This window comes from Hemicordylus capensis, chromosome 3 (assembly GCF_027244095.1).
Source record: "Hemicordylus capensis ecotype Gifberg chromosome 3, rHemCap1.1.pri, whole genome shotgun sequence".
NCBI lineage: Eukaryota > Metazoa > Chordata > Lepidosauria > Squamata > Cordylidae > Hemicordylus > Hemicordylus capensis.
The window spans coordinates 248,634,835-248,654,789 of NC_069659.1; the positions used below are offsets into that span (position 1 = coordinate 248,634,835).

At 42.2% G+C, this 19,955-nt stretch overlaps 1 protein-coding gene across 5 annotated transcripts in view; it reads left to right on the plus strand.

Moving 5' to 3' along the window:
- Positions 1 to 19,421, plus strand: part of DNTT (DNA nucleotidylexotransferase) — a 291,853-nt gene extending 272,432 nt beyond the window's left edge. For all 5 annotated transcript variants that reach the window (XM_053304897.1, XM_053304900.1, XM_053304899.1 and 2 more), the window contains one exon: positions 18,749 to 19,421. In XM_053304897.1, the coding sequence (XP_053160872.1) occupies positions 18,749 to 18,835 (87 nt within the window). In that variant the 3' untranslated portion in view covers positions 18,836 to 19,421. The remainder of the gene's footprint in view (positions 1 to 18,748) is intronic.
- Positions 19,422 to 19,955: the final 534 nt, after the last annotated feature.

A 19,955-nucleotide genomic window follows, 5' to 3' on the forward strand; every position in this document is an offset into this window, starting at 1 on the left:
TAGATATAGATTATAGGTGATAGATAGGTATGATATAAATGCAGTGGGTATATATGCATTTCAGAGGAAGAGTAAACTTCAAGGTCTTGCAGAAGTTTTTGTTAGCATGGATCCCAGGATCTCAAACAATTTGTAAGCATTTGTTTGTTTTAACAAGAGCATGATAAATCTGTATTATCTAAGGCACTCACTTTGGATGACTTTTCATAGATTAGATATCATTAAAAAGCCTTTTCTTATAGAAATATATGCAGCTACATTATTTCTGATTCAGAATTCAGAGATGTGTCCAATAGTAAAATGAAACCAGGCTATATAATTCTGGTTCATATTAGCTTCAAAATGTATTCATGCTTAGAATGATTAGAATAAATTCCATTGCATATTTTAATAGCATTCCTTGTGATTTTTCTCAAGGGCTCAGAGTCAACGGCTTATGCTTGGAAAACTCCTTGTTCAATCAGACTTTGTTATAATGTCATTTCAAAGAGTGATGGTTTTCGATCTAACTTATTTGTCATTATATTTGTAGCTGGATTAGGAATAGATTAGATCTTTAAAGCAGGCACTGTAATGTGAATATTTCTACAACAAAATACCAGTTAAATGTGAAATTTACATTCTTTGTATAATATAATGCCTGAGGCATATCAAATTGTTTACCCCCAGAGATTGTTGTTCTATCAAAGAGAAACTACATAAATGTCTCATACAATGCAACACAAAATGTCTCCTTTTCTTTTTCATTCAATACCAATTTCATATTGTTATCTTCGCCATATCCTTTCAGACTTTATCTTTCACATCATCTCTGCTGGAGGGGGTAGCACCTACAGTTGTCCTTGAGTCCCCTGATTCCTCAGTTACCTTCACCCAAGCTGTTCTCTATGTCTGGAAGTCATTACTAATCCTTTAAATTCCTCTACTAGTTTCTTTGGCTGTTGGCTTTCTATAAATCTCTTTCTTCTGCTTCTCCTTGTAGTAAAAGCCACACATAATTCAAGTGCATGCTTGCTATAATTATATGGCTTTATCCCTCCTTGCTTTACCTCTATTCAGACATTCTGATTGTGGCTACAATCCAACACATCAAGGGGGAATCAAGATCACAGTGCCCTCCACTTACTGATCTTCTTTGGTCAACAGAATTTACCAAATGCATATACAAGTTGTGTGTGTAGGTTTTGTGTGTGTGACCTTGTATTTACAGGATATCTGATTGCACAGAAATAGTTTATGCATTGTAGAATTCATATGCTCAAATTCTGCTAACAAAGCAATGATTGGTGTATAAAGTTCGGGTGCAGGGCCTTGGCCATGATCCTCCTCCACACATTGATTTTTACCCACAATCAAAACATCTGATTAGTGCTAATATCCTCATTCAGATGTTGCCAAATCACCCTGCTGTAGCCGTATATAGCAGGTCAAAGGGGGAGGAATTGCCGCCACGTCAATCAGAATGTACCTCACCACTCATGCTTCCAGTGGGGCTTGTCTGAAGAAGGAAGAGTTGTAAGTATGACGGCAAGTAAATGTGATTGCAAGACTGGATCAATCCAGTCTTGCGATCAGAGAAGCACCTGCCATCATGCTTACAGCTCTTCCCTCTTCAGACAAGCCCCACTGGAAGCATGAGTTGTGGAGTATGCTGCTGATGGATGGGGCGGGACTTCCCCTTTGCCCCATTATACATAACTACTACAGGAGGACAATTTAATAACATCTGAATGAGGCTAATGCCTCTCATTATTTTGTAACATGTTCAACCAAGATTTGACTGTTTAAAACAGATACACGTGCTTTCCATTGTGGTATTTGTGTTGGGGTGAGGCTGAAAGTATTATTCATCAACTACAATTTAATGACATTTGAATTCTGCTTTCAGCCCTCCCACCATCTATACATATTTAAACCATCATTTTTAAAAAGCAAATAAGAGGTTCCTACTGAAGAACTGAGCAAGACGAATGAATCTCTTTGAATGGGTATGTGTGAGATCCTATCCTACTGAAGAATTTTTGAAATACTTGTTCATGTCCTGTGCAGAAAGCACATTATCACATCCATAAGAAATGGATACATCTTTATTACTGCACAACATGTTGTTTTGAGATAGACAAATTCAGTATTGTAATATTTGCAAAGTTGAAGTTATTATTATTTTTATTTAAAAGATTTATATGCCTCCATTCTTTCCAAGAAATTCATAGTGGCTTACAGAAAATCTTATAAAAATATGCATTAATCACTTAATGTTATCTATAGTTTGATCAACACTCCTTATTAAGGATGTGCAAATCGATTCGCCCGCAAATTGATTCAGGTCAAATCGGGGGTGATTCACAGATTTGACCCCAAATTGAATTGCCCTTTGACCTGAATCTATTTAGGTGATTCGCATGCCATTTTGAGGTCAATTTTGCTGGGGAAATGGGCCTCAAAATGGTGTTTTATGGGGAAAGCTGATCTGCCAATTGGGACAGGAGGTAGACCAGCTTGCTGCTCCAGACTTAGCATGGCAGCCTGCCTCAGAGGAATGATCTACCCAGGTAGACCATTCCTCTGAGGTGGGCAGACACATTAAATCCAGAGTGGAGGGCTGGTCTACTCGCCAATCACAATTGGTAGACCAGCTCTCTCTGGAAAAACAGGAGAGCTGGTCTACTCATTGGGATCAGTGCCCTCAGAAAGGGACCCTGCCCCCACCACCGCCAGGATGCCAGTCCAAAGATTGGGTTTGCAATCTATCTGGCCTTTACCTGGCTTGCACAATGAATACGTTGGATCTGTTTGGGCTAAATGGGGCGATTGATAAAGATACTGTGGATGAGTTTATATATTTGTCTCACATAATGTGTTGAGTTTGCTGGCTCAATTCAATATAGAGGGCCTAGTGGATAGTGATCATCATTGTTCTAGAGATCCCAGGAGAGGGAGCATTACTTGAGGAGGCTCCCCAGTTTGATACTTGTGGAGGTTCTAGGCTATAAAAAGCCAATTGTTCCTCATGGTTAGAAGATCAAGTTAGGGATCTTTTAGCCACAGATGATTTTTTGGGTAACATTGTGCACTCATCCTGGTAGAGCCCCTAAATGCAGGTATTCTTACTTACTACCAAACCCTTGTTCAAAAGATCCATCATTTTCTCAGTCAAGCCACTAAAACTGGCCCCAGTGGGAGACATAAATCTTATAGTCAGTTTGACCAAGATTGTATTCAAGCAAAGAAGGACCTGGCTATAAAATTTCAATTGTATAGGGCTAACAGGGATGAGGGAAATGACCCAAGTGATATTAGATCAGAAGAAGCAATATAAAGAATTAATTAAAAGGAAATAGATAACAGCATAAAGGGGTCTTGGGAACGATTATATGCAGCCTCTAGAATAAAAGATTTGAAAGCTTTCTGGGAGATTGTGTTGGCCAGCTCCAATGAAAATTGCTGTATTTGGCAGATACCTGGGTGACGCACTTTAAGACACTATATATGGCTGATCATACCAGGGATACACCCCTATTGTTTCATTTAGACACTTTCCCCATTTGGCCTTCTGTCACCACTCAAGAAATTGTTAGCCTAGTGTCCCAGCTAAAGCTGGGTAAGGCCCCAGGAGTGGATCTGATCCCCGCAGAGTTATTAAAAGCAAATATTGATTGATGCGCCACCCCCGCCTCCAATGTGGCTAACCTTTTCTCCTATATTGATTGGGTGGCCTGTATATCAGAGGAATGGGGCACAGTGGTTATTGTCAGAAAGGCCAGTGCTCCAATCCATCTAATTACTGCCCAGTAAGCTTGCTGAGTATAGTTAGTAAAATTTATGCTCGATATCTTTGTAACAATCTTACTGATTGGGCGGAGCAGGAAAATATTCTTAGGGATGAATAGGCTGGATTCCTATCAGGATGGTCCACATTGGATCAGGCCCTGGTTTTACAGCATCTAACTTAGAAGTATTCCAGCAAAGCCTACCCCTCCCTATATGTGGCATTTATTGACTTCAAAGCCACTTCTGGCTCCATCCCCAAACCACGATTGTGGAGAAAATTGGCCAACACCTCTATAAATCCATGATTACTCTTGCTTATTTGTATGTTATATGAGAAGAACACACTGAGAGTGAAGTGTAATAGCAAAGGCCATCTGTCCAAATCTGTACCTACACAGAAGGGGGGATGTATTCTTGCTCACTTTCTGTTTAATTTTTATATCATTTTTAAAATTCTCTCCCTAGACAACTCTGTCCTTCACCTGCCTAAGCTAGCAGGCAGACCCATTTTGATTCTACTTTATGCCAATCATCTGACCATACTATTAAGGACATTAGTAGGCACAAGGAGAGTGCTGCAACAACTTACACAGTTTTGTGATGAGGATTCATTAGTCATAAATACTCAAAAAAACCCAAGGTTATGGTATTTGTCAAAAGACCAAAGGAACATAAATGACAAATTAATGGGAGTAGGATTGAGCAGGTTAGAAGTACCTGGGTATGGTATTTTGAGCAAATGACATGTTGGGTGCACAATGTAAATATGCCATAGCAAATATGCCGAGGAGTGCATCTGGCATATTAAAATTTTCATTTTAGAGAGAGTTATTTCATCCTGCCAGCTGTCAAGGTATACCAGGCCAGAGTATTGGCACAATTGCAATTTGTGGTTCAGACCTGTTCCATCTGTAATTACAAACCCATGGATGTGGTTCAATCTAGATTCCTTCGTGCAATATTTCAGATGCCTAGATGTGTCTCAAATGCCATCTTATGTTTGGAGGTGGGTTTAAACAGAGTTGAGGCCCAGGGGTGGCTCCATACATTCAGTTATTGGCTTAAATTGCATTTTTGCCATCAAAGACTTGACCCTTGGTATTGAAAGATGAGTTCCACTCCAATTGGTGTAAGGGCATCTATAATAAATGGGGTAGATATGGACTTTCACAACAGTTTCTACTTCCACTGGGACATGATTCTTCTAAATAGACTATTAAATAACTCATAGCAGTTATCATAGAAGCAATCCGATTTAAGTCTTATTGCCTCCAGCAGTATTTCAGGTGGCTTCTCGAACTACCCCCAACCAGCTGCGTATCTTACAAACCAGACTACTTTAAATCAGAGGAGAGCTTTTTCACTGGCACAGTTAAAGCCTTGCTGTCTGCCGTTTTGGAAGGCAGATTTAAGAGAATACCCCTCAGGAACTGGTTATGTCTGTGTAGTGTGGGTAAGATTGAGTCTATCTCACATGCTTTTTTATTGTTTATTTTACAGAAATATTTGCATTGCTATGATTGAACCATTTTTAAAAATATGCCAGGTAGATTGGATGAGTATTTCATTTCTTTCCTTCTGGCAGACCGTCATGCACCTGTTACAGTTGAGGTAGCAAGTTTTTGTGCCATTGCATGTAAACTGAAATCGGGGTTCATTGGTTAATTAATAATTGAGATTCTTGTCTTTATGTTATGATGATTTCTTCTGCCCAGCTGTGTTTTGATTTTGATTTTTACCTGCTGGTCATTGACTGTAATAAAGCTTCATTCATTTATATATTCGATAAGGATCAGCAGGTAGCCCAGCCCTCCACTCCAGACTTGGCATGTCAGCCCGCCTCAGAAGACTGGTTTATTGGGTAGCCCAGTCCTCCAAGGTGGGCTGATGTGCCAAGTCTGGAGCAGAGAACTGGTCTACCCACCAACCCCAATTGGTAGACCAGCTCTCCCCAGAAAAAAAGTGCCATTTTGAGGCCCATTTTCCCAGCAGAACAGGCCTCAAAATGGTGCATGAATCACCCAAATCAATGGGGGTGGTTTGTCGAGGAAGTTGGCCAAGCTGGCTGCTTTTTATGAATCAGTTCAAAGGAACTGTGATTCAATTTGACCTCAAATCAAATCATAGATTTTGATTTGTGCATACCCTTACTCCTCCTACTAAGCCAATTTAATACCATTTTGAAAAACAAAACTGAAATGGCTTTCTACCAAAGAGATTAATGTAATTGACTTTTAGATTAGAAAGATAGCTCACAAACCAGCCACATCAGTATACTTGGCATTTTGTTCACATCAGAAACTAGTACAACTATTAAGAAAACAAATAATTAGGTGAATATGGGCTATAGGTCTTCAAAGTAGCAACCTGTCTTTTCCATTCTTCATTCAAATGCTACTTGTACTGAAGTCCTTTCATAAATAAGTAACAAGAAAACTCATTGTTGGGGCGCAGGCACATAAAACAATTGCGTATTGTTGCTAGAATTACAGATGTTAGAGCTTTCTATAACCTGATATATACAGACATTCTATTCAGTGTTGCACAAATTAATTCACACCTGATGTATGGATGTTGTGCTTTGATTTCTCTCTCTTTTCAATGCTGAAGGGAATGCTAGAAGAAACAGTTACTGTTTTATACAAAGATAGGAGATTAGGTTAAAAATCTTCCTCTCAGTTGTAGATTTGCAACCCTAAAATATGTGCTGCTTGAAAGCATTTGCTGATTTAAAAGGCATAAAAGAAATGAGACAAGAAAAGACTCTTCAGCTATCATATGTTTATAAAGCAAGCCAAGTCAAGGCTAGAGGAAGGCAAGACAGGAAGCTTAGACAACTGGCGATCAAGTGGCAGATCTAAGCAGTAGCCAGGACAAATATATAGGATACGCTGACTTGATCAAAATATCCTAATTCAGTTTCATGGACAGCTGAACAATTGAACCATCTTACTGGGTATTGCAAATGCTAGGGATGTGCATGAAATGCGATTTGGAATCTGAATCGCACCACATCCCTTTAAAACAGGGGGATTCCACATCCCCTTTAACACAGAAGAGAGTGGGCCCATACCTGCTCCTCCGGTGCTTGCTGCCATTTCCTTAAGTGCAGTGCCCCCCCCCAGCTATCATCAGCACATACCTGTGGCACTCTTCCCCAGCTGCCCTGTGCAATGCCAGCATGCACATGGCCTCCGCACACGTGCTGGCCATGTGCATGCCAGCATTGTGCAGGGGCAGCTGGGGAGAGCTCCACCAGCACGCACTGATGGCTGGGGGGGAGCACCGCACTTAATGAAATGGCAAGCACCGGAGGAGCAGGAATGGACCTGCTCTCCTCGGTGTTAAAGGGGATGCGGAATCCCCTGTTTTAAAGGGATGTGGTGTGACTCGGATTCTGAATCACATTTCGTGCACATCTCTAGCAAATGCATAATCTGTGTTGTATCCTCCTCTCCAGTTGAAGACAGTGGCTAATATTGGAGGGGTAGTGGTTGTGTGCTGTATTTTAACTGTTCCTTACAGAAACAGTATTGTCCTTAAATTTTTGTGATAAAATATTTGAGCAGAACAATTACATCTTTTTGCATTGCTTTGCTGCTGCTGCTGGTCAGTATTGCTATTGTGAGAATATGCTTTTGAGCTTCCATCTAATCTATCATTCACTATATTGCCTTCCTTAGTAAAGTTTTCCCCCATGGTTGTCAGTCACCATAGTCAGATCTTCCTTTTTGTGCTTTTGTTTAGGATTATTCATTCTTGAGTGCTTTAGGAAAGATGCTGCCAAGTTTTTCAGACTCATGGGACTGGCATAAGTGTAATTGAAATCGATAGCAACAAGAAAATAATCACTTCAAAGTGCTATTTTCAGACTTGTAAAAGCTTGAATGTCAGTAAGATAAGCATCCAGTTATTTGTGTTGTGGCATTTGCTTTGTTAACATTTAATCTCTCATTATATCCAAATTCATTTTTGATTGACCCATCTTTTTGCGGAATCAGAAGTATATGAATTGAACATATATAATCTGATTAATCCTGAACTCTCTCAGGCTTCCTGTGCTTGTCTGCACACCAGTTCTCCAAATATCTCAAGGCTGAGAAGAGACTTAATTGTAGGGGTATGCATTTTGGAATTTTCTTGTTTCGATTTGTATCCGAATCGGAACACCACCATTTTGTTTTTTACCCAAATTTTCTGAATCTGAATCACTCCTGTTTCATTTTGTAGCTGAATTTTCAGAATCCAAATCCAAATTGATTTGGATTTTATAAAAGGGTCCCAGGGCAAAAATAGTGGGTGGTGGTAGTGTCCGATGGGTGGAAGCAACCACCCAAATTTCAAATGAATTAGGCAAAGGGCTGATTTTTTGTGAACTTTTTAAGTTTACGCATCTTTAAGAATTTTCCCATAGGGAATAATGGGGATTCCAGCAAACGTATCACTTCACATTGAGGGGAAAGGGGTGGCCCAGAGCGGAGTGTGGTGGTTGGTAGTGTCCAATGGGGGCAAGGAAGCTACCAGAATTATTTCAAAGGAATTGGGCAAAGGGCTGTTTTTTTGTGATTTGTTGAAGTTTACGGGTCTTTGAGATTTCTCCCATAGGGAATAATGGAGGTTTAGGCAGCCCCATAATTCCACTTGGGGGAACTGGGGTTTCTCAGAGCAAGTGGTTGTGTAGTGCACATAGGGTGCCAACCACCCCCATTCCCACAAGCCCGTGGGGTACTGGGTTTTGTTGTTTCTGAGGTGTTCAATGTAGATTCTCTGGTAGCATATGAGATTTTCAGTGAAAAACAAGGATCCACTCTCATATGCTACCAGAGAATCTACACTCTGTTAGATTCAGCCCTTTGCCCAATCAGCCCTTTGCCCAATTCCTTTGGAATCTGGGTGGCGGCAGACTGGCAGGCACCCATTGGGGCACTACCACCCAACCCAGTCTTCTGCCTCTGAATCCACTCCCAGGCTGACATGCAGTAGCCATAGCAGGCTGGGCTCAGGCTGGCAACAAGGCAGGCATAGGCAATGGCATGGCATCATGGCAAATTGAGGAATGCAGTGCTGCAAACTAGTTCTCTCTCTCTCTCTCTCTCTCTCTCTCTCTCTCTCTCCAATGAGGCAGAATGGTGACTACTAACTTGCTGAATGAATTGAAAACCTCTCCTTGAACTCCTCCCAACACTTGCCCCTTCTTCGACCATTCCTCTGGCCAATGTGGGGTCAGTAAAGAGTGGCAAGAAACAAAAGAGCCAATGGGGAACAAGGAGGGAATTGTCAGCAGGTCAGCCCATGCCTTAGGTCACTGATCGGTAGGCTGGAAGAGCGGGAAATTCAAAGAGGTGTCAAACACAAAATGGAGACTGACTCAGAGATCACCACAAAATGGAGGTCCAGAACAACAAAACGTTTTGTAGCCGAAACAGGGACGTTTGGTTTTGTATATAAAACTTTTGTATATAAAACTTTTGTATCTGGAAAATGGGTGTTTTGTCTTGTCTACAAAACACCCAAAACGGGCTGTTTTGAGTACAAACATTTTGTATCTGAAACATTTTGCACATCCCTACTTGATTGCTCTGTGTTGGGAAGACCCTCTGGCTATTTTCATTGCTGTAAGCCAGGGTTCTCAAACATGAGTCCCCAGAAGTTGTTGGTCAACAATTCCCATCACAAGGCTGGGGATAATGAGAGTTGTAGTCCAACAACATCTTTGAGAACCCCTGCTTTAAGCTGTTCACCCCATTTTGGTCCTGCCTGCTATTATATTGTATGTTTATGTATGTAGCAAGTCTATGATACAGTGAGGCCTCTCAAAGCAGCAATAGTCTGCTTTGCCTCACTTTCAGAAGGCTCATTCAGCAAGGGTCATCAAAAGGCCACACAGGTTACAGAAGCTTAATTAAACTCTAATCTCATGTATTGGTCTCACTTAGTTAGCTTTTAATTACTTTGGGCTCCAGTCCTCCTAAGCACACTTACTAAGGAGTCAATCCCATAGAGTTTGATGGGACTTACTTCTGAGTAACCACAGTTAGACCTGTGCTGCTAATGCATGGTAAAAGGGTTAGATTTTCCTTTTTACTGAATGTTTGCAATACAATGAGGCTATTCTCACATGGAGTGGGAACCGGGCTAAGGCTCCCAGTGACAGAGTGACAGCAAACCCTCTTGGGTAGCCAGCCGCTTAACCTGGGTTTTGGGCACAGGAGTGCCCGAAAAGCAGGTTAACTGCTTGTGTGTTGGTGTGGCGCAGCTCCTCACCGCAGCGACTCACAAGTAGTCCCTGACTGGGAGGCTACAAAAAGCCTTCTGGTATTTAGGGGCTCCCCAGAATGCCCCACACACTCGCACAGGTCATTCTGGGACTTCCAGGAGCTGGGAGGCCCCCGAATCCCACCTTTGTGATAGAGCAGGTAATTGTCTGGGCAGCTGATCTGGCTGCCCAGGGTGTGCTTCCTGCTCATGTGCAGGGAGAGTGGGTCAAGCCCTCTCTCCTCACAAACCTCATTCAGGCTCTCCACACTGCTCATGTGGAAAGCCTTTTAACACAAGTTTGTGAACCCAGGAATATTAGATTACAGTTCATAAATTTTTCATCACTTGACTTCTGGGTGAATGTTTCTACTGTTAGATAAAGAGGCTTTTTACCTGAGTTGTCCAATAATTTTTGTCATTTCTCAGATAAAGTATGTCTCCTCTGTTGAATAAAGTCAGACGTATGAAGTAATTCTCACCCATTTTCCCACCTGGCATTCTCCAAAACTCTTGGTTCCAGTAGTGAGACGATATGGTTTTTATGATGTTTGTTAACGTTTCAGCATCAGTATTCAAAAATTGACATGAATGCCATTAAACTAACATATTTGGGACATAAGGACAGTATAAGTCTGCGTGTGCCCTAGTTGTTTGTTTGTTTTACTTATTTATTATTTTCAGTTTCATATTTAAGACACCCTTTCAAAGGGGATACAATCCAGCCAATTTTAAATATGGACATAAGATTAAATCCAGTTGGTTTCAAGCAACCATTTAGATTAAATTGGTTTCATTGCTTGGATCTCACCTATTGAAAAGTATTGAAGAGTTAAATGTGCTTATAATTGGCTGGTTGATGTTTCTACCTTCCTTCTTTTTCTCTTTTTACCATGACACCAGTGCTTCCTAACTCATTAAAATACTAATTAAAAGATGACACATATATTTATTATCATTACTACACTATCATTAATATGTCTATGGACACTGAAATTATGAACAGATTATGTAGGTCTGATGAAAGATTGTAGAGTTATGTGCATTCATATGTGCTATATTGCCCATACAGCATGGACCCATGGCCATTGATGCATGGGGGGAATAACTTACAAGTCAATGGGACCATACAGTTTTTCAGCAGGTGGAAAATGTGACATTGCACTCAAATTGATGCTGGAAAGTTGTGTAATTCCTTTGGCTCATAAATTATATAGGACATCTCCATTTAGGGAATTTAGTGCATATGACTTAAGTCTTTGATAACCTACATGGGATATCAGCTAAATTGCTTTTTCCAGCCTGTAGAACAACTTTTCACTGGGTTTTAACCAGACTTGGTTGGATAGTGTGGCAAGTGCTATAGCTGGTTGTCCCTAAATCCCTCAGCACACCGGGAGAATCCTTTTAGGTCCACTGCCCAGGAAGCCTGAGGGCAAGATAGTGTCCTAAAAATGTAAGAAGAGCTCTGTTATCAGGCCAAAGGCCCATCTTATCTGGTTCTGATCATTGTTGCCACTTATGCCTCCAGAAAGCCAACAAGCAAGGCAAGCAACGTAACCTGTCTACCTTGTTGTTCGTACCCAGCATTACATAGTCTGAAGTATAGTGGCTGCCATCCAGTGCACTGAAGTGCTAATACCAGCATTTTTCATCATGCAATGAGGGAGGGTCAATTTTCAGTTATCTCCCCTTCCCTCTGGCATCCACTGTACCTCCCAAAAATATGTCCCCGAGGGGCATATCTTTGGGAGGCACAGTGGGTTTCAGAGGGAAGGGGAGATAGTTGAAAATCACCCCTTCCCTATCACATGATGGAAGACACTAGCGCATGGGTGCAGTGTTAGATGTCAGCTACTAGGGTCATTTACACAACCCATTATCTGGGGCTGGGAAAGTCTACAGGAGGCAGGAACCTGCCTGCCTGCCTGCCTCCACATGACCAGAGCCACTCCCAGGCTCTCAAGTGCCATACAAACACCCTGGAAGCAGCGAAGGTGGGTCCTCCTGCATCCTGAAATGCAGTGTGTGAGGAGCACAGTGTATTGCAGGATTTCCCCGCTGTGAAGAGCTCCTTCTATCTGTCTCTATGGACTCTGGGGCTGCCAGCAGCCCAAGCATCCACTTGACTGGGCAGTGAGGGAGGAGGATTCCACCCAATACATACCTTTGCTCCATCCAATGCACACCCTAACATTTAGATCACGTTTAAAATCAGGGCTACCCAGCTGAGGAGTGCTGGGATTGGAATGGATCCCAGCGCTTCTCTCAACCAGCTATACCTGGTTAGGGCTGCACTAGCAGAGGTAGAGCTGGCCGTGAGAACGACCTCACTGTCTCTAACATGCAGCTTCAATTTAGCTATTGCAGCTGATAGGTCTGTTCACCATGAATGTGTCTAACTGAGCAAAGAGGCACCTTTTCAAGTGGTGATTCTCTTATATTTAACAGGGGGAGAGCAAATGGTCCTTTCTAGCCCCATCACAGCATCCCTACTGTGGCTGTTGTTGGTATCTGCCTTTTGTTTCTTTTTAGATTGTGAGCCCTTTGGGGACGGGGACCATCTTATTTATGTATTATTTGTTTTTCTATATAAAACCCCAGCTGTTTCAAATGTGGGAAGGTTGGGCACTTCAAAAAGGGCTGTACCGAAAGCCCAAGTCAGTCAGGTTGGCTCTGGAAGCCCTGAGCTGGCTGTAGGATGCAGTGTGGTCACTTCCAAATTTGATGTTGAGGCTATTCTGCCAAAGAGAGAAGTGAGCATGAGCATGGATGATGGCCTGGAGGAAAACAGCAACAACTATTTTCACCATCCCTGCATCTCTAGTCAAAGAGCAACTACTTACCAAGGCATTCCAATTGCATATGGTGTGGGCCAAGGGAACACACACTTAGCGAAGCTGCCTTTCCACTGGGGAAACTGGAAAGGGGAATAGGAGTTTGCTGTGACTGAGGACTGTCCTTATGCCATGTTAATAGGAGAGGACGTAGCAAACCATGTATGGGCGGCCACCCATCCAGGGGGAAAGGATCCTGAATCAGCAGAGCTGGAACACTTGTCCCAAGTTGCCCAGTAGTGGCAGGACCATCTCTCACTTCCAGTAAGACATCTGTGGAGGAAATGGGAGGGCACACATATCCACTGTGTGGGTAGGCCACAAAGCCCATTGTCAAGAGTACAAAGGAGGGATAGGAGGAACTGTCTGAGAGTCCTGAGGCTGCACCCAGCAATTCAGAACTCCCATTACAATCTGGTGGTGCTGAGAGAAACCCATTGGATGGACTTGAGGTGCCATAAACAGCCCTCAACACCACAGTGGAGGAGTTCCAGAGAGAAAAGGAGAAGGACCAGAGTCTGTCCCTGATGCAATAGGAGGTCAGAAACAACCCACCACCTCTCAGCCAGGGCCAAAATTCCAGGTTCATCATCTGGAGAGGACTTCTGTATATAGAGTATCTCCCAAAGGGCCATAGGGAGAGGTGCAAACCCCAGAAGCAACTAGTTGTACTTAGCAAATACTGCATGCACATCTTGAGCCTAGTGCATGATCACCCAAAATAACATGTGGGGGTGGGCAGAATCAAGGAGAGAGCAGTGGGAAACTTCTATTGGACTGGATATGGTCAGGATGTGACCATATCCTGACAATCTTGTGATGTCTGCCAGCGAGTTGTATATACAATCTTGTGATGTCTGCCAGCGAGTGGGAAGCAGCAAGGGTAAAGTGAACGCACCTCTACAACCCTCACCTCTCACTGGGGCTCCGTTTCAGAAAGTGGCAGTGGAATCCCGAGGCCCATCCAACCCAAGACACATCGGGGAAAACAGTATTTACTGACCCTGGTGGACTGTGCCATCAGATGGCCTGAGGTGATAGCGCTGAACTGAATTGATACTGAAACAGTAAGTCATGCCCTGATCGACATTTTTGCTAGAGTAGGCTGGCCTCTAGAAATCCTGACTGATGCAGGGACCAATTTCCTATCTGGGGTGATTAAGAAATTATGGGCCACACATGACGTGGAACACCTCATGTCAGTCCCTTACCATCCCGAGACAAATGGTTTAGTGGAAAAGTTTAATGGAACACTGGGGACAATGATCCAAATGTTGATCCTTGAAAACACTAACAATTGGGATTTGGTGCAACCTCCGTTATTTTTTGCCTACAGGGCTGTGCCACACCCTAGCCTTGGATTCTCCCCCTTTGAACTTGTTTATGGGAGCGATGTCCGAGGATCCTTCAAGCTGATCAGTCATGAGTGGGAGGAGGAAGAGACCCCTCAGGAGGTTAATGTCCTCGACTTTGTAGATGACCTCCAGAATACCCTGCGAGAGACTGCAAATTGTGCAGCAAAACTTGTGGGAGATGCAAGCTGAGCAAAAGGCATGGTATGATGTGCATGCCAGAAAGCGTACCTTTGAATCTGGAGATCAGGTGCATGCCAGAGAGCATACTCTTTAACATGGAGATCAGGTATTGGTCCTCAGGCCAATCCACAACAACAAGACACAAGCTGCCTGGGAAGTTCCATACAGGATCAAAGAAAGGGTAGGGGAAGTAAATTATGTAGTTGAGTTCCCAGGGACCCAACTCAAACTGAGACTATATCATGTGAACACCCTCAAGCCCTACCACTCCTGGGAAGCAATGGTGTTCAACATCACAGTAGACTTGGCAGAGGGGATGGGAGTCTGAAATGACATCTGCCTCAGGGTTCGCCACAGGGGTGGAATAGAAGAGATCCCATGGGCACCTATGCTGACACCCCAGCAGAAGGATGACACCGGGTAGCTGTGCTAGCGGTTCTCTGAATGGTTAACTGCACGGCCAGGACATACCCACTTAGATACACATTCCGTAGACACTAGGGATAGGAAGCTGGTGCATCTCCAGCATTACTCAGCTGCCCTCTGGCAGCACAAGGCCATTGAAAAATCAATTGAGTGAATGTAGTCTGTGGACATAATATGACCTTCCAAGAGTGCCTGAGCCTCTCCTCTCATCCTTGTCCCCAAACTAGGGGTTGAAATCCACCTTTGTGTAGACTACAGAGAGTTAAACACAAGGAAGGGACCAGATTGGTTCCCCATGCTTTGCAAAAAGGATATTGGCAGGTGCCCCTGGTTGATCAGGACAAAAAGAAATCAGTGTTTACTACACGCCATGGGCAGTGTTCCCTCTAAGGTATGTGCATGTGCATGCACTCACATGTTGTTGTTTTTTTATGTCCGCTCACGTCAGTTTTAGATCCCGCTCAGATTGAATCAGGAGGGATTCAATGCATGTGCTCTGAATGCATGTGCACACACACTGAATGCAGGTGCGTACACAGTGCCTTGATACTGCCACCCAGAACAAAACTCATTCCACACACAAATGAAAAAAATTAGAGAGAATACTGATCATGGGCTGTATACATTTAAAATGCTCCCCTTTGGTCTTCAAAATGCCCTCACAGCATTCCAAAGACTGGTTAATGAACTCTTCGGGAGATGAGTGATTTTGCCTTGGCATACCTTGATCATGTGGCCATCTTCTCTTTTACCTGGCAGCAACATCTAGGACATCTGAATGCTGTGTTCCAGTGCATCAAAGAAGCTGGACTTACTATTAAGGCAAACAAATGGTAGTTTTGCCTGAATCAGGTGACATACCTAGGGCACAGGGCACCATTTCACCACTGGAGGCCAAAGTAGAGGCTATCCAAAAATGGCTTGTCCCTAAGAAGAAATGCCAAGTGCAGTCTTTCCTGGGGCTAGTGCGGTACTGTTGCAAATTTGTACCCAACTATAGTAAGATTGGAGTTCAGCTCTCAGACCTCACCAAGAAAACTAAACTCAATGAAGTGATGTGGTCCAGGGTGTGTCAAACTGCCCTTGATCAGCTTAAGTCAGCCCTCAGCAGTTGCCCAATACTGCAAGCTCCAGATTATGAGCAACCGTTTACACTAACAACAGATGCCTCAGAGAAGGGCATTGGAGTAGTGTTGACCCAATTGGGTCTGGACCAAGTACTCATCCCATTGTATTTAGAAGTAAAACATTGTCAGAAAGGGAGTCCCATTGGTCTGTGTCTGAAAAGGAGTGTTATGCCATTGTGTATGCCTTAGAAAGACTACATAACTATCTGTGGGGGTGCAGGTTTGAACTCTAGAAGGACCATCCAGTACTTAAGTGACTGTAGGAGGTGCAGCATAAGAAGAAGAAGTTTGTGCACTGAAGTCATGCTCTACAGGAATATGACTTCAAGGTGGAGTACATCCAAGGGAAGACAAACACGGTGACAGAAGCTCTATTTCCAGGTCCTTTTGAGGAGAACACCTGAGTTATTCTTGGGACTTAAAAACCTGGGATACTGACTGTTGGGGTTTTACCCTTAACCTTTTCAAAAGTTAAAATTGTTCATGGATTATAAGTAGCCTGGTTGGGGCATTGGTATAGATATGGCACTGTGTAAATGTTAAGCTGGGGGAAGGGAGATATACACTTATTCAACATAGGGGATCAGAAACCAGTTTCAACACCTTAGTCTCAATTTTGAAGGTGGGAGTGTGGTGGGTGGAGAGGAGTTAACAGAGCCTAGAATTCCACAGGAGCCTTGTGATTGGTAATTTGGTCCAGCCTGAAACCAACTGAATTCAAAAAGGGGTATCCACTCTTTTTGGAGGTGGGGGGTGTCAATAGCTCAGTTTGTTTTAGAGCAACTTTCTGTTTTGGTGGTTCAGTTTTGTGGAAACTGAAGGAAAAGCAGCCAGAAGAGGCTGGGGCCACACTCTTTCCTCCAGGTTCTCAGTCAGAGGCCTGGACTGACAAAGCTGAAGGAAAAGCTACATGAAAATAAAACCTTTAAGGAAGAACTGCCATCAGGAGGGGAACAGTGGTAGGAAAAGTCTGTAGTTAGACATTGTGTTGGGTTGTTTCTTCTTTAGTTTTAGTGTGCCTGTGAATCCTACGAACTGATTTGTTTTTCCTATTACCAACTCTTATATTTTCTGAACAATCACTTCAGATAATTAAAAAAACCTCTTTCTTCTATATAAGACTGGTTTGGAATGCTCTGTGAGAAAGGGAAGTGAAGTTCCCTAGCACCACATTAGCAAGCCTTGGAGCCTAGGGGGTCACCGATTGCACCTGTCCTGTGAGGGTTATTTATTGATTCCAGTTGGATGGTGCATGGACTGGGTCTCCTACTCTACCCAGTCCAGGATACCCAAAGGGAAGGGGAGTAAGGACCCTACCCTAAAGGAAATTAGGTGGTGGCAGCAAACATTACCAGCCTGGAGGTCAGTCAATCAGTCAATCCTCCAGTCACCTTGTAACCAGGTAGGCATCTACCCAGTGGTTCTGGGGGACACCTTACTACATTCATTTTGTCCAATTCTTTCCATCCCTCACTGTTTCACAGCTTGGGTGATTATTCTGTTTTCCTGGGCTCATTTGCTCCAACCCTGGAAGCCTGTCTCATTTGCTTTTTTTGATTCAAATCATTTCCAGCAGTAATTAATGTGTGCTGTTTATCATCTCCAGTTTGTCTCATTTTGATGTAACACTGTACATGTGATTTTACTTTGTGAAAATGTGCACATCCAATCTCTAGGGTTTTGAATGTTAAGTGAGGACATATCTCCACATGAAGTTTGGAATGCACCCATATTTATGCATTGGAACGAGTGGATATGAATGAATCAGAAGCACAAATGAAACACATCCAAATATGCAGATGGACAAATGTTGAAATTACAATCCATGTCACCACTTTTCATGGAATGAGAGCAGTTGAACAGACTCGCTTAAGAGTGACTCCCATAAACAGTCTATCTATATAAAACCAAGTTCCTATCATGGATAGAAAATCCATGACAGCAATTTCCAGCAGTGAACTGATCATGATCGTGGTGGTTGTAACTTGAGGAATGTGTAGTGTAAATATTGACTTTCACACACTTGCCTGATGTTTATGGCTTGAGAAATATTTGTAACTGTAGGTGGCAAAATATGAGTAACAAATGAAGCCATCCAATAACATAAAATCTCTCTCTCAAAAAAATATTTTACAGCAAAAAGAACAAGAAGGCAGTTTTACTGCTCTGTGTGAAACTTTTTTATCTGACTTTTGTTAATTTCATTGAAAAGTATCTCTTTCTCTTCCCTGACATTTGATTTTTCCCTTCATCTGAGCTGTGAGCTTTTACAATGGCCCACGTAAACTCAGAGCTGGGTGTACTTGAAACAGTGATAAATGAAAAAGAACCCAAATTGAACTTTGGAGAGACTGTTTTGTTCCTTAAGCTTTTCTGGCTTATGGGGGGTAAAATGCTTTCAGTTAGTGCCACATAATTATGTAATAATTGCTGACCTGTCAGGCCAAACCACTGTAAATTGCAGATAATGTGTTTGCGATTGGGTGCATAATTGTAGTATACTGATGAATAAATTAAGTACCAGTGACAATTTGCCTTTCTAGGACCTTGTGTACTTAGACTGATATCATGTTTAAATAAGAGTTAAGCCTGCATATAGAAAAGAAAATTATGAAATTTCTTTGACCTGACATTTCTTGGCTTTTGCTCAGATCACCATGGTGACTTTTCTGGATTTTCCTGACAAAAATCAAACTAGGTTTCATCCTTTAAAAAAGGCTAGGGATATCTGTCTGATACATTTTAAGTTAAGTGCCCTCCCTTGACTTATTTTTTATCTTTTTTTAAATCCTTACAGAAACATTTTCTGAATGCTGCCAGTGAGGAAGAAATTTTTGCATACCTTGGCTTGGATTACATTGAACCATGGGAAAGAAATGCATAAAGAGATTTGCTAATATGCTTTTATGAATTCACGGCTTTTAAAAAAATTCTCCCTTATTATAGTTAGGATTCTCAGGTAAATGTATCTTTATTATTTAGGAAGACTAATATTAATTATACATATTCACTGTAGGTGTAGGTTTCCTCTGAATAGTTAAAGAGCATTACTATAGTGTATCTTCTTGCTAACTGTTTTATGTGATAAATGGAATGTGAATAATATTTCTTTCATTTCATGTTGTTGAGGTTACAGAAAAACAATGCTGAAGTAAATAAATGGAAGCTATAGTTGGTGACACAACTGTTGGAGATGCATCAACTCTTAGCACCAGCAACCCTCTTGACCACTAGGAGCACTAGGGGTTGAGACAGCTAGTAAGAGCATTCCCTCTCTGACCATGCATTCTCTACTCTAATTCCCCTTTGTTCGACTGATATTCTCAGGTTTCATTGTCTCACCTGGGGAGAGCGCGAGACTTTCATCTTCTTCCTTCCCCTCTTCCTCTATGTAGCAAACAACTAGGCATGTAGGCTTATCTTTCTCTCTGATGTATTTCCTAAATAAACTACTTTATTAATAACTTTAACTCCATGTCTTCAGACAATATTAATTAGCAGTGCTCTTCTAACCTGGGAGTTTTTCACACAGTGCTTCAGGTCTCAGAGTATGCCACGAATGAAGCCACTTTGAATAAGAATATTGGCATTACAGAAGGCAGCTTCCTATTTGCATCTCAAAAGCTTGACTGGCAGCCGCTCTCACTTTATCCTGAAAAAGTGACTGAAATACAGGTCTTTTTTTTTTAACCCCGGGCACAAAGCGGGCTAAGCTTAAACTCGGAAGGAAAAATCCAAGTTGTGGGTGAAATGCTCCCAAAGATCTCACAGGGACTTCAGCAAGAATCTGGCCAAAGTGTGAAAGCACATACTCCTTTTCGAGGGAGATATATTTATTTATTTTGATGCATTTTTATATCTCCCAAAACGCAAGTTCTCTGGGCGGTTTACACGAAGACAATAAAAAAGACCAGTAAAAAGATTAAAGCATTTCAACAATTAACATTTAAAATGTTAAAACTATTAAAACACAATTAAAACAATATCTAATTAAAAGCCTGGGT